This window comes from Sinocyclocheilus anshuiensis, unplaced genomic scaffold (genome assembly GCF_001515605.1).
Source record: "Sinocyclocheilus anshuiensis isolate Anshui unplaced genomic scaffold, SAMN03320099.WGS_v1.1 scaffold822, whole genome shotgun sequence".
Classification (NCBI taxonomy): Eukaryota; Metazoa; Chordata; class Actinopteri; order Cypriniformes; family Cyprinidae; genus Sinocyclocheilus; species Sinocyclocheilus anshuiensis.
In genome coordinates this window covers 406,396-421,363 of record NW_015539892.1, presented here as the reverse complement: position 1 = coordinate 421,363, position 14,968 = coordinate 406,396, and the positions used below count along the sequence as shown (strand labels likewise).

General features: G+C 37.8%; 1 protein-coding gene across 1 annotated transcript; it reads right to left on the bottom strand.

The window, feature by feature from the left end:
- Positions 1–1,131: 1,131 nt before the first annotated feature.
- LOC107685800 (potassium voltage-gated channel subfamily A member 2-like) lies at positions 1,132–6,344 on the bottom strand. The gene is made up of 2 exons (XM_016482520.1): positions 5,993–6,344; positions 1,132–4,445 (listed from the first exon to the last, which is right to left on the bottom strand). Exon 2 carries the CDS (start codon positions 4,319–4,321, stop codon positions 2,840–2,842), a length of 1,482 nt encoding a protein of 493 aa, XP_016338006.1. The 5' UTR covers positions 4,322–4,445; positions 5,993–6,344; the 3' UTR covers positions 1,132–2,839.
- Positions 6,345–14,968: the final 8,624 nt, after the last annotated feature.

Here is a 14,968-nt window from a genome sequence, read left to right as displayed (position 1 = left end):
TTTTTATCCCGGTCATTTTTTTTTTTTAAAGAAAAACTTTTGTGACGACAAAAAAAAAATAGATTCCATAAGTTGATGCACATCCTTCTAAACCGGGGCAATGGACTGATTATGAGATGCTAACAAATATGATTTTGTGACATTCAATGCTGTCATTTTTTTATCCCGGTCATTTTTTTTTTTTAAAGAAAAACTTTTGTGACGACAAAAAAAAAAATAGATTGCATAAGTTGATGCACATCTTTCTAAACCGGGGCAATGGACTGATTATGAGATGCTAACAAATATGATTTTGTGACATTCAATCCTGTCATTTAGCATTTCAAATGACATTTAGAAAATCAACACACAAGCCAAATGTGATACGAGAAACTGGTGCACCTGCAAGCAAAGCAATGACTGTGTTTTTCCAGTGTTTCACAGATGTGCCTGTCCAATGAGGAAAAAAAGAAGGCTTCAAAGAGGTACTGTTATAGCCCTGACATTTGACACTGCCAGGTCTAGCACCAAAAGCACAATACATGTTACGGTCATACATTAAATATAAGGTTACAGTGAAAATGTTTGTGGATTAGGATGATACATGTCATACACCAACAGCATACTGTCTGATATCATGCATAGAAAACCTGCTGTTTGCCTGCATTAGAGCTGAAGTGGGTAATTTCTGTTCCCCTAGTGGAATTACAAAATGTTGCTGTGTTGTGCTGCTTATACATCAGAGCAGTAATTTGAAAGTGCCACACTTTTGGGGGAAATTAACCCACAAATGGATTACAGAAAGTTTTTAACATCAAAAAAAAAAAAAAAAGACACACTTCAGCTTTAAAGCATCCAAACGTAAGTTTAGTACATTTCTTAGGCACTGGCTAAGCACTGTAGGGCGTCAGTTTGGATAGATTGGTTTAACATTCAGGTTTATACACTTTGTTAAACCTACACGAATTGTGCGTGTTGCATTGATGTCTATATTCTGAATTTAAAAAAGAAAACATAGTTAGCAGCAGCTGTGAAAGCAGTATCTGCTTCTAAATTAGCAGCATCAGCACATTACGTTTGCTTAAAAATATTAGAGAGTCGAAGACAAAGGCACCTGCAGCCCAGGTGAGATATTGGAATGGATGTGGGTAAGAAACCTTCTATTGGTACACAGTTATGTGCCACATCAAATAATAGAGTCAAATCGTCAGTCCATCCATAAAGAGTCTCAGGATTTAGTGTCTAAAGAGCCAAGAGAATGAAAACAGTGTTTTTGCTGCCTTGATAATGGCTATTAGTTGAAGGAAAGGCTGCAACAACTGTGGTTGGAGCCAAAACATTTGTAGAAATCCTTAATCATAGTTTCTTTCTGTTGATTCATTGTTGTTTGGCATTATAGAGTTTCTTCATCATAGGATACAATGTAAGCCTGTAAATCTAGATTACAAGGTCACCTGAAGCTAAGACAATCAGAGTCCCAGCAATCAATGCCCTAATGCTGCACTGTCCATCCAAATGCAATGCTGAGTGTCTTTTTATACTTTCACTCACAAACCAAAACCTGAAAACTGAAAACAGCACCTTTGGATCACAATAAAACTTTGCAGATAAAAATAGATGTATATATGTATATATACAGACCAAGATACATATTGTCGGAATACTCACTAGTTTTTGGATATCACTTTCTCTTGAGCTTAAAATCCATGCCATTAGGATTGGTTTTGAGGCCATGCAACACTATAATACCGGTGTTTTTTCTCGATCAAAGGCAGTAAAAATGACAAAACGTCTAACAAGCTCTATCAAGGTTTTTCTGAAACATCTGAAAATGATTTCAGGATGACAGACACGCCAGTGATTAAAAATAATCTGACATCATTGCTACAAATTTGCTAGGGGACATTAAAGTGTGAACTACAATATGGCTCATTAAGTGACAAAGCAATTTGAATATCAACTACATTTTGGACTATCTCTGCAGCTTCCAGCAGAATATACACTGAACAGTATGCTCTTACACAAAATACATCAAGCATTTTTTTTCTGTGGCACTAGGGTGTTATTTTGCTTATTATTCATTTAATGTGTAAATATGTTTTTGTATGTTCCTTATCCTGAAGACCTGCAAATAAAAACTGACATGAAATGAGAAAAGAAAAGCCACTGAATGACAGTGAACCCAGACACCGTAGACTATAAATAACATAAAATATGACATGTAGAGACATTCATCTTGTCTTGAAAAGCTTTGCAGCAGGATAATCGTGAAGGAGTAGATACAAGTGTTGTCCATACATACGTATTGTGGATCCACACACGGCTATTGACACAAAAGCAGGCAGTTTTCTATGACATTCCCAGCCTGATCACTACAATAATCACTGCAAAAATAACAGACAACAGTCTTGAATCTATGTGAATATTGGTGTTCTAACAAGCAGCAGGAGAGTGGATGAAACTTCTGTGAATATTCTTTGTATCATATACATGTACTGCATGTGACCGCAAACCTTTTTAACAGCAGATGAAGCACACAAATGACATTTCTTTGGCGAAGCTTGGCTTTGAGATGTTGATGGAAATATACCGACACTCATGTGCTGTTTATTTGTGTTCCACAGTTTCGTATAAATACTTGGCTCCTGATCCGGATAAGGTTTTGGATAATATAGACGACTCCATGCAAACATTGATGAATACTTGGATCGTGGATGGACCTAGATGTACGGATAGACTTTCAATGAAGAATTGGAGATTGGAAATCTCATGACAATAACGGAGTTCAACCTCACAATCCTCCTTCGAACATGGCTTACTAGTCCTTTCATAATTCAATTCGTACCTGCTCCCCAAATGACTAGACATCTGTCAGCATTTTTTTGATATTAACATAATTTGTATTTGCTAAAGTGCAATTGGCTGTCTTGAGGTTCTCTTCCTGAAAGTCCTCATTGCTGTTGTTGACACCTTCTTGGATTTCCATGTAGTCCGACTTGCTAATGGTGGATCCACTTCGACTTCCCTTCAGCTCTTCTTGTGAATCGGCTTTAGGGACGTTAACTTGGAGATACTGTGCCTGCTCCTCGCCTTCTGTTTCTCGATGGTAGAAGTAGTTGAAGTTGGAGACGATGACGGGCACTGGGAGGGCAATGGTCAAGACGCCAGCGATGGCACAGAGGGATCCGACAATCTTTCCTCCGATGGTTGTGGGCACCATATCTCCATAGCCAACAGTCGTCATTGAAACCACAGCCCACCAGAACGCATCCGGGATGCTATAAAACTGTGACTCGGGTTCGTCAGCTTCTGCAAAGAAGACTGCGCTGGAAAAGAGGATGACTCCGATGAAGAGGAAGAAGATGAGTAGACCTAACTCTCTCATGCTGGCTTTGAGGGTCTGGCCAAGAATCTGAAGTCCCTTTGAGTGACGGGAGAGCTTGAAGATTCTGAAGACTCGTACAAGTCTGATGACCCTCAGAATTGCGAGAGACATGGCTTGTTGCCCTTGCTGCCCATCCTCTGCTGTCTCGGCCAACTCCGTTCCCAGCGTGATGAAGTACGGAATGATGGCCACCACATCAATCATGTTCATTATGTTCACAAAGAAGCTGGCTTTACTAGGGCAGGCAAAGAAACGCACCAAGAACTCGAAGGAGAACCAGATGATGCATAGCGTCTCTAGAATGAAGAAAGGGTCTGTGAAGTAGGTAGATGTGTAACTGGTTGTGGAGTTAGTGACAGCAGCTGGGACTTTGTGCATCTCCTCCTCATCGCTGCGGAAGATGGGTAAGGTTTCCAGGCAGAAGCTGACGATGGAGATGAGGATGACCATGACAGATATGATCGCTATAATCCTAGCTGGCCCAGAACTTTCTGGATACTCGAACAGCAACCAGACCTGCTTCTGAAACTCATTGTCAGGCAATGGCCTCTCCTCCTCCTTGATAAAACCCTCGTCCTCCCGAAACATCTCAATTGCTTCCTCTCCAAGCTCATAAAAGCGGATCTCCTCTGAGAAAATGTCCAAAGTGACATTGACGGGGCGCCGCAACCTTCCACCCGATTGATAGTAATAGAGGATGGCGTCAAAGCTGGGGCGGTTTCTGTCAAAAAAATACTCATTCCTGAGCGGGTCAAAGTACCTCATGCGCTTCTTGGGGTCCCCCAGTAATGTTTCGGGGAACTGCGAGAGGGTCTTGAGCTGTGTCTCGAAACGCAGACCCGAGATGTTGATGACCACTCGCTCACAGCACTCCTGCTCCGTTCCGGGGTCATAGTCCTGAGGAAGACCAGGGTGTGCTGCTGCCTCATCTGAGGGGTCGCCTGTGGCCACAGTCATTATGCAGGAGGGTGAGGCCTGCACTTTTCACGGAGGCAGGGCACCACTGGGTGGGAAATCCTCACAGCAGGGGAATTGACACCGTAGAGCACTAAGGGCAACAGCGTGCTACTGGGTGGGTCAACTGAAAGACAACAAATGATATTTTAAGACAGCATGCAGATATCTTAAAGATTGTGTCTACAGAGGGTCTAAAGCAGGGGTGCCCAAACTCGGTCCTGGAGGGTCGGTGTCCTGAAGAGTTTCAGGTCATCAGCTTATTTGTAGAGACTTCAAGAACTGAAATTGGTGCGTCAAGAGAAAGGAGACATGCAAAATGTGCAGTGTTGGGGTGCCTCCAGGACCAGGGTTGGGAACCACTGTTCAAGATCACTGGAAAGCTATAGGCAGGTGTGTTTAATTAGGGTTGGAGCTAATCTCTGCAGGACAGTGGCCCTCCAGGACAGATGTGGCCCATCCCTGTTCTAGTGAGTCTGAAGACCTTGATTAGCTGGTTCAGATGTGTTTAATTAGGGTTGGAGTTGGCTCTCCAGGAACTGAATTTGACAACCCTGGTCTAAAGGCCTTCTGTAACAAAAGTAAGGTGAACACAGGTAAAGTGGGACACTTTCTGATCATGTGTTATTGGCGTTTTTTTTTTTAAATATGATTCTAATGACTTAGGCCCATCCCTGTTCTAGTGAGTCTGAAGACCTTGATTAGCTGGTTCAGATGTGTTTAATTAGGGTTGGAGTTGGCTCTCCAGGAACTGAATTTGACAACCCTGGTCTAAAGGCCTTCTGTAAGAAAAGTAAGGTGAACACAGGTAAAGTGGGACACTTTCTGATCATGTGTTATTGGCGTTTTTTTTTTAAATATGATTCTAATGACTTAGCCTTTCGCTCATTACATTTACATTTGTTTTAATGCTTTGCTTGTCACTCTAAGGGGAAAAAAAATGGGTAAGGTAAATATTATTTATGAAAAATGTTTATCATAATATAAGTGTGTCCCTAGAATAATATTCAGACTTCACACAGTCAGTACAAAATGGCAAAGCTTAGGCAGAAATTATATCTTAAATATAGCACAATTTATATAAAACAGCATATTTAGTTATGCATTCACATGCAAAGCAGTTCCTTGGTCATCTTAAAGAAAGCACCACAAAATGAAGCTTTTCGACAAGCCCTGTCAATTCTTTTTGGTGTGCTGCAATGGACAAATAGCCATTCACATAAAACTGCATCTCTCACAGTGCAGTCATGTGAAAGAGGCCCTTCTCTATGAGACATGCACATCCTACATAACCATGCTGTATCCATTCAGTGCGTTCCCTATCCCTTTCTCCTCCTTTTCCATGAAATACCCGAACGTTCAAAGAACTGCATATGGCATGCTGTTCGTACATATTTGTTAGACGTGTTTCAATGTTAGACTGTTTCTTGTCCCAAACGGTGCCAGCATGCTCTAAAATATTCAGCAGAAGCAGCCTATGAAATATTAAACTTCAGGAAAATACATTTTAGGCTTTAACAAGACTTTGTGGTCTCTCTCTTTTCACTCCCTCCTCATAATATTATACAAGATGCATAACTGTAGATAATAAAATACACACAAATACCAAATAAATGAATAAAGCATCATGTATTCAATAGTCCAGACTACGTAATCAGAAATGAGACATTATACCTGCTCGGATAAACTTCTAAATCACCCCTGTGGTTCCTCAGGCTCCCAGAAGTCACGACAGCCTTCTCGAAGTGAGGATAGCACTCCAGCGTCTGTGTGGCTCAGATGAAAAGGACAAACACACATCTGATTCCTTAAATCCCAGCTGCTACTGTCTGCCGTAGCTCTCGGCGCACCGGCGTATTGTGCATAACGGGGCAGGCAGGGAGGAGGGGCAGAGAGGTACAGTATGCGGGTATGTCCTCGTCTACCCCAGAGCTTCCTTACAGCAGGTTGTTTGAGAAGGACAAGGAGGAAAGAACAGGGAAAGCGTATGATGCAAAGGAAGGAGGATCTCTTCATTCCACATTTAAGAAGGCATTAAGCAGTCCATAAAGGGCACCACTGCCTTTGCTAGACAGGTTGTAACAAACGACAGAAGAGATGAATGTGAAATATATGCAGTAGGCACAGCATCGCGCTTGCCCATTAAGTAAGTATTAGTCTTTCAGGGATTACATCAATTAATTGGACAGCTAATTTTTACATTAATGGGAACGCTCTTTTAAGTGACTGATAATAAGCTACTGATAATTGTGCAGTGTGTGAGGGTCAATGACAAAGTATGTCAGACATAAAAATAATTTCTCTGCACCTTAAATACATGAGAATTTTTTAATGTTTCAAACATTTTTCAAGTAAAAACTACACATTTTTATAATCATGATTTTTTTTTTAAATTATAAATAAAGTTTTCCACTTGATGTGATCAATATGTTATTTCTTTATTTTGGTCACATGACAACAAAATGGCTGACATAATACCAATATTGTAAGAATTTCAGCCTTTTAATTAGCCTTTTTGTTACTTTTTTCTCAGGACAGTTATGCCACCAAGCTCCACAAAAATGATCAAAATGACATTTAATTAGTTGTATTGAAGTAAAACTGCATTTTAACATTTTTAATTTACCTTAATATATTTTCAGAATAAAAATGAACAGTACAACAACGACCCATGAGCCAATCTAATTTAAAATAAGATAAATATATATTTTTGCAAAGACATGTCCCCTTAATCATAAGTGATGGCACTATCACTGTTAAGTGCATTATTGAAAACAAAAACTATAATTGTATATTAATGTTTTATTCGCCAAAGGGTTTAATTTGACTAAAATCTAGTAAAAAATTATCTTTTTTACAGTGATTGCAATACAGTATAAATGCAAATTCTCTCAAGATGTCATGTTGACATGGGAACAGATGCAGAACATCATACATAAGAAGTCTGCAGCGACAGACGTCTCGAATCTCCTCCTACCTGTCTGTCTACCTCGCTTGCCGACGTGTAAACAAGCCATTAGTCAGTTAGTTAAGCGGTAAATGGAATCTGCAGTCAATCGCTGCTGTGCATACCAAAAGACTTCTGGATTATAGACACGTGCTCCGTCCGCGCTACCACTCCTCACCTTATCCGCAGAGTGGGCAGTTTAAAGGGGACGCTCCACGAGTGATGTTTCCAGAATTAAATCAGAGGATGCTTCTTAAATGAGCGTAGGGTGCTCTAGCCCTAATGCACATCTATTTTCACGTCTATTTTTGTCCCGTCCATTGCTATGTTTAGAACTAGTCACTAATTGCTATTTTGAGAGTGAATCTCGCATAAATATGCGGATGTCATTCCCGAAACTTTACAGCGTGTATGTGCAAGTGTGGGCGAAAAACAAGTTTTATATAAATTCTGAATGGGTTATTATAACATAGAAAGCGTGCAATGAGCGCTCCCCGTATAATCACTAAAAAGCTGTTACTCTTAGTTCATCGCGATCACAGAGTTTCGTTAATCAGTGAAGCTCTACACTGCACAGTGAAACTCTTATTTACATTGGGTCTACACTTTGTTATAATGTGAGGATTCACGAGCTTGTATAAATCTGCACTGAACAAACTTCAGGGGTTTTCAGCGGTGAGTGGATTGCAACTTAAACGCCACTGATTGGCAATTGCGTTCGATTTGATGTGTTTTAAAAACATAAAACCTGTCTCTCCATGTGTGCATTTCCCTACTAGACATATGTATTGCATCTGATGGGCTGATAATACTCAAACCCAAAGAACCCTAACCCTGACTTCATCAAGAAGTCAAGAAGTTCTTCATTATTTCAGTACATACTCTGTAAGTACCAACAAAAAATACACACAAATGTTATCCCTTGTAACATAGTCACTATTTTTATTTTTACTACAGTAATACAGTTATTTTTGCTTAAAATGTGACCTATCTGTACTATTTGTTGATTCCAACGAAACAGCGATAACTCAAAATAATTGCTAGTGTATTGTTTACTGCATACTGCACTATACTGGTCCAATTGTGGAATTATTTGCAGTATGCAATGATGCACAAATGTGATATACTGTAGGTCATGTGTGTATTCTATGCATGCCGTAAATCTAAAACTATGCACAATATTCATACTGTATACTGCAGAATAGATGGTGTAGTATGGTAGTATTCCGAACAGCTGTAGAGTACATTTTTGACCTTTCTTTCTGTCTGTGAAGCTGTGGCATTTGTGCATTGATTGGATCTGAAGGTTGAGGCATGAAAGTCACAGACAGAAAGCGATACAGATAAACGGTCTCCTTTCTAACAAAAGCAGCACATATGGCCATTTGCTGCAGTTGTAAATCATTAGGGCACCTTTACTACCACTAGTGTCAGCTTTTAGCTCATGCATTTGACTGGGATTTGAATTAAATAATTTCAATTTGTTGCATTTAACATTTGGTGTACAAATGATTAAGCTAGATCTCATCAAATTAATTATTTATTTAATTTCATTGGTTGAATTCAGAGTGCTTTCAAGGAATGCTTTTGAATACAAATTGTGCTGAGGGCTTTGTGACAGGCTATTTGTTTTATAGCCAGAGCTTGGATGTCAATCATGCATACATGTACAAGAAATCTGTCTGACAGTTCAGCTGTTCTTTATGAGAGAAGCCAGTACAAAGAAGTGTTCATGCACTTCGCCTTGCATTAGCTCACACTCTTTAATTAAAACGGAGAGGTCAGTGTAATTCAATGCTTGGGTGAGATGTGTTTAAGATTAGCCAAAGAGAGGAAATGTAAGTGTAAGCCAAACCTGATCCTGGGTCAATCTGGACGTACACTCACGGTCACACAAATATACAAGTTAAGTCACAAGGGACAATGTGGTCAATGTATAATAGTTAAGAGAACTGGTAAGAAAAAGCTTTTAAGGCCATTAAAAAGATTGTCCTGTCCTGTCCTGTGCTGTTTGCAGTGGTGCTTTGTGCTGAAGAGCAGGACCAGGAGTGAAGACAGATTCACTTACAAGTTATTGGTTTAATAGTGTGATGCAGAGAAAAACTGATCTTGTCAGTGCAGACGTTATAAAGTAAGGCTTTAAAAAAAATTGGAAAGTGAAATGAAAGAAATATTTTAAAGTTATTTGTTTAAAAGATCAGATTATGTCAAATCAAATATGGTCTGTGATGGATGTGATAACCGCTGGATTGCATAAATCGTCTTATTACATTTGTACTAATGGTACTGTATATCCAAATCCATTGCTACTACACTAAAAAAAATTGGTGTAGAAAAAAAAATTCACTCAGAAATTTGAAATAAAATAACTAAAATAGTATTTTCTAGAATAGAATTGCATTTTTTTGTTGTGTAGCTATGTTTCAATTCAGGTTATGATTAAAATTCACGCAAAAAAAAAAGTTTAGATGAACTTCATATTTGCTAGCATGCTAAATATTTCTGTGCTGTATAGCAGCCAATCATCTGAGCAGACTATTTAGTCACATGACTTGTCAGTTCACACAATGAAGGAAAAAATATAGAGCTGTTTTGTTAATTTTTAAGTCTCTAAGTGGGTCTGTCGACATTCGTTTTAAAAAAAGTATACAAGGCTTATTTCGGTAATGAACGATGCAGTGTTTTTAACAGATCAATTCATTGACACAGGTATAAAACTTGCATAACAAATAAAAGGCTACCTGCTATATTGATGTAAAGACATTTCATCTGTAGAAATTATCACTGAACAAATCAGTACACAAATCTAAACAATCTTTCAGTGAGTGGATTAAAAAAACTGGAGTCATGAGGATGACTTAAAAGCCCACCACTAAGTCACTTGCATATAGGAATTTATTCAGTAAATGTGTTTCCATCGTAGTTTATGCACACTTCTTCTTACTGAATAAAAATATCCACCTCAAGTAAGTGTATAAGTTTTTTATGAACATTTTGGATATTTTTTTTCATCTTGATGGTTCAGTCTAACATTTTTAAATGTAATATCCAAAAAAAGTAGATGGAATCTGAGCTACTGATTGTGATCATATTGCAATATGATCACAATCAGTAGCTCAGATTCCATCCACTTTTTTATTTTTTATTGATTCTTATGCAGCAGGTTTTGTTACGATTGTTTCCATTTACATAAATGTAACTAAAATTTAACAAATGTGACCCTGGACCACAAAACCAGTCGCTGGGGTATATTTGTAGCAATAGCCAAAATAACATTTTATGGGCCAAAATGATTGATTTTTCTTTTATGCCAAAAATCATTAGGATATTAAGTAAAGATCATGTTCCATGAAGATATTTTGTAAATATCCTACCGTAAATATATGAAAACTTAAGTTTTGATTAGTAATATGCATTGCTAAGAACTTAATTTGGACAACTTTAAAGGTGATTTTCTCAATATTTAGATTTTTTTGCACCCTCAGATTCCAGATATTCAAATAGTTGTATCTCGGCCAAATATTGTCCTATCCAAACAAACCATACATCAATGGAAAGCTTATTTATTCGGCTTTCAGATGATGCATAAATCTCAATTAAAAAAAAATTGACCCTTATGACTGGTTTTGTGGTCCAGGGTCACAAATAATAATTTCATAAATCTTAAGATTCTAAATGATTCAGCATTTTTTTTTTCAGGGCTGCTTGAGTTTGAGGCAGGAGATAGCAGACAGTGGCAGGAAGCCAAGAGCCTGAAGCAGCTCAAGGTCACTTACTCACTGCAGCAGATCCATCTCAGCCTGCAGTGATACACACACACCTGCACACCAGTGAGGATAACGACATTGTGACTCGTTCGATTGCATGTAATAGAGATGAGAAACAAATCTTAAGTAAATATGGAATATTTGATTTAATCCCATAAAATATACCTGATGTTATCCAGTGTCCAGTCACCTTAAAATCACATTCATATTACCATCGAGACTATTTTGTGAATAAAACTAGATTGTGAAAGCCAACATATACAGATATGGTCTCCACTGTTACATTCTGCCATCACTGGATGGTGCTCCTCTTGTTACTATGGCGACAGGCCCCTAGAGCCCCTCCGCAGGCATATTGGAGGAGATGAGAGCTGTGATGACATCACAGACTGAGGAATCATGGTGTTGGGCCACAGAAGTGATGCCTGCAGGCTCTTCTAAGTGATCCACAACTGAGGTGGAAAGAAAGGCATGACTCAGCATTTAATGGACATCCTCACGAAGTAAGATAATTATACTTAATAACCTATGTGCTTTCTAAGCATCCCTATTATTACTGCTCATTCTTAGAGTTAGTGATTCGAAACAAACCCCTAACCCTAAGTATTAAGCTTTGGCACATAATCATCCCGCACTATTTTTGCTAAGGACATGAATAATACCTCAGATTGTCCAATAATAATACATTGTCCAATCAGCAATAAGATGTTCTTTTACTTGTATTTATTTTTGATGCCAGATAACAAAATCATTGAAGGGGACACACAAGCCATTTCTATGGACCACAACATCAAAGACTTAGAGGTTGGTTCTTTTATTTTTAGCCACTGTCTTGCAACCATCCAAAACACCTTAGCAGCTATCTTGCAATGCCCTAGCAACGACTTAGTTTACCATAGCAACCACATAGGAGCATGCTAAAAAGCACTCTGAATACCTTAAAACCATAGCATTGAATTTTGCATGAGCAAGTTCACTCATATTTTATGCATAATGTAAAGATTTAACACGTGGTAACACTTTACAATAAGGTCCTTTTAGTGAACAATAGTTAATGTATTAACTAACATGAACAACGAGCAATATATTTGCTACAATGTTTATCAATCTTTAAAAATTAACATTAAAAACACTTTTAGTTCATGTTAGCTGAGGTCCAACAAATAATATTTACAGATACAACTTTTGATTTTAATAATGTATTTGTAAATGTTGAAATTAACATTAAGTGAAAGTAACGTGTGAAGTGTGGAAAAAATATAATGTGTGTGTGTGCGTGTGTGTCTCAAATTATGTCAAATATCACATATTTGAAACTTTTTAGTAATTTTTATTCAATTTGTATATCTTCTGTATTATTATTGAAAATCCTGAAAATGGTTCACCTCTAACAGACAGAAGTGAGTAATGGCTCATTATGAAATCATTTTGAAGAGTTTCCTTCATCTGACCTTCACTTTTTTCAGCACTGAACCTATTTTCCTGTTTTATCTGTTATCGTATTGGTCAGCATTGGCCCTCTGTTCCTGTGGTTTATTAAAGGACCACAACCTTTTATTTGAAGTAAAGTTTTTTTTTCTTCTGTTAACTTCAGATCTCATGGAGCATAAAGTCTTTGCTCTGTTCTCTCAGTGTACTGTATCATCAAGGGCAAATCCTGTAATGTTCTCCTGGAGTCTCCCTTCAATTTCACACTTCATTTCCTGTTGAGCTGACAGCCGTAAATACCACTGTCTGTGACACCCTGGAAAATGAAATTCCATGTTAACAAAAGAAATGTCTTCTTGATGTAGTGCCATAATAAGGAACTGTCTTTAAGTTAATATTAACTTGCAACTGAGTTCAACAGCCAGACCAAAATAGAGTACCAAGCCCATTCATATTTCAGCAGTCAATATATATATATATATATATATATATATACACATGTCTTAATCATTATTTTCAAATATGTTTTAAGGTATTTATTTTACAAATAAATGATTTATTAATTCATACTGTAAAAATCATTGAGTAATTGGAGTCGCACCACATGACTATTAACAACCAGAGCTAACCGTGACTTATCATTAAAGGACAAATATTACATTTTGACTTTTTTTTCACACTTTATTTGCACCACATGACTATGTTAGTGCTTAATTTGGTGTAATTTTTTTTTTTTTTTAATTGCTTATAACATTTTAACGGAAGTTAATCATTTTTCCCCCTAAGAAATAATTAAAAAAAATGCAAAACCATTTAGTTTTTTTTTTCCCTTTTCAATAATTAATTCATTAATTTATTATTATATATTTTTTTATTTTTTTAGGTTAGAACTGAACAGTTGTATCACCCTGACATTATTTTTTAATCATGATTAGGTACATTTTCCACCCAAATTCTTATTACTGTAATGCGAAAAAAATTGTAATGCAATAATAATTAAACATAATTATATATCATAATAGTATTTGTTGTACTGTCTTTAATTTATGCTGATAAAAATTGTTACAGTATTTTTTTACTTTTTAAATATTAATCTAATAATAATTAGAAAAAAATCTAATAATAATCTAATGAATCATAACCGTTGAAAATAATGGGGCTTACAAAAAACCTCAAGTACAGTAATGAGAATTTGGGTGGAAAATGTCATGATATCTCTTAATGATCCTAAAATAGAATTAAGTTTAATAAGTAAAATATTAATACTTTAATTAAGGGGTGAAACGTTAAGACTCATCGCAAATGTTGGAGGGAGATTAACCACCACTGTATGCTGCTACGCTTATGAACATAATGATAATAAAGTGGCATGAAATTAGATAACAGATCAGATTGCTTTTTTGGCTGAATGTGATAAGCACACAACTTTTTATATATGGCCAGAGGGGGTTTTAAACTCTCAGGGCATTTAAACTTAAAGTGATTATTGTACGGTCCAATCTCCAGCGGTTTAATAGCCTGTCAGAGAGAGTTACTGCCGTGCTTGAATGACACTATTCTGGGATGCAAATGGTGGAGCGCAAAAGAGAGCGAGAGAAAGGGGGGAAGACCTCAGGCTTTGTGGAGGACACGTATGCTTGTGTGCACAAACACACACGTAACATGCCTCATCTGGCCCCCCCGGTGAGAGTGCTGGGGCTCAGCTGTTTAGTTCAATCAGTGAAGGAGGCTCTTTTTATCACAGATACACATAACTACTGGGAATACACCTGCTGAGGCCTCTTTACACTCAACATCCTCATGTCAGTTTTTTTGCTTCCTTATTTTTACATGATTTTAGACAGTGATCGGCATCAAGAATATAAAGGTTTGGATGTTTTCTTTAAAAAAAATTGTGAGGTTCTTCTCCATGCAAAACTCAATACCACCATGCTAGAATGTTTTGTTTGGTCACTAGGTTGTTACTAAGTGGTTGCTTGGGTGTTGCTATGGTATGTGGTTGTTAGGATGCACTGGGTGGTCACTAGGGTGTTACTAGGTAGTTGCTGGAGTGTTTTGGGTGGTCGTTATGGTGTTGCTACGTGGTTGCTTTGGTATGTGGTTGCCAGGGTATTCTGGGTGGTTGCTAGGGTGTTCTTGTTGGTTGCTAGGTGGTCGCTTGGATGTTGCTATGGTATATTGGTGCTAGGGTGTGCTGGGTGTTTGTTAGGTTGTTGCTAAATTATGTTTTCGCAAGGGGTGTTCTGGTTGTTACTAGAGTCTTACTAGGTGGTTGCTAGGGTGTTTTGGGTGGTCGTTATGGTGTTGCTAGGTGGTTGCTTAGGGTGTTGCTTTGGTATGTGATTCTGTGTTTGTTGCTAGGTTGTTCTGAATGGTCACTTGGGTGTTCTAGGTGGTCGCTAGGTTGTTGCTAAGGTATGTGTTTGCAAGGGTGTTCTGGGAGGTCACTGAGGTGTGTGGTTGCTAGGGTATTCTGGGTCATTGCTAGGGTGTTGCCATGGTATGTAG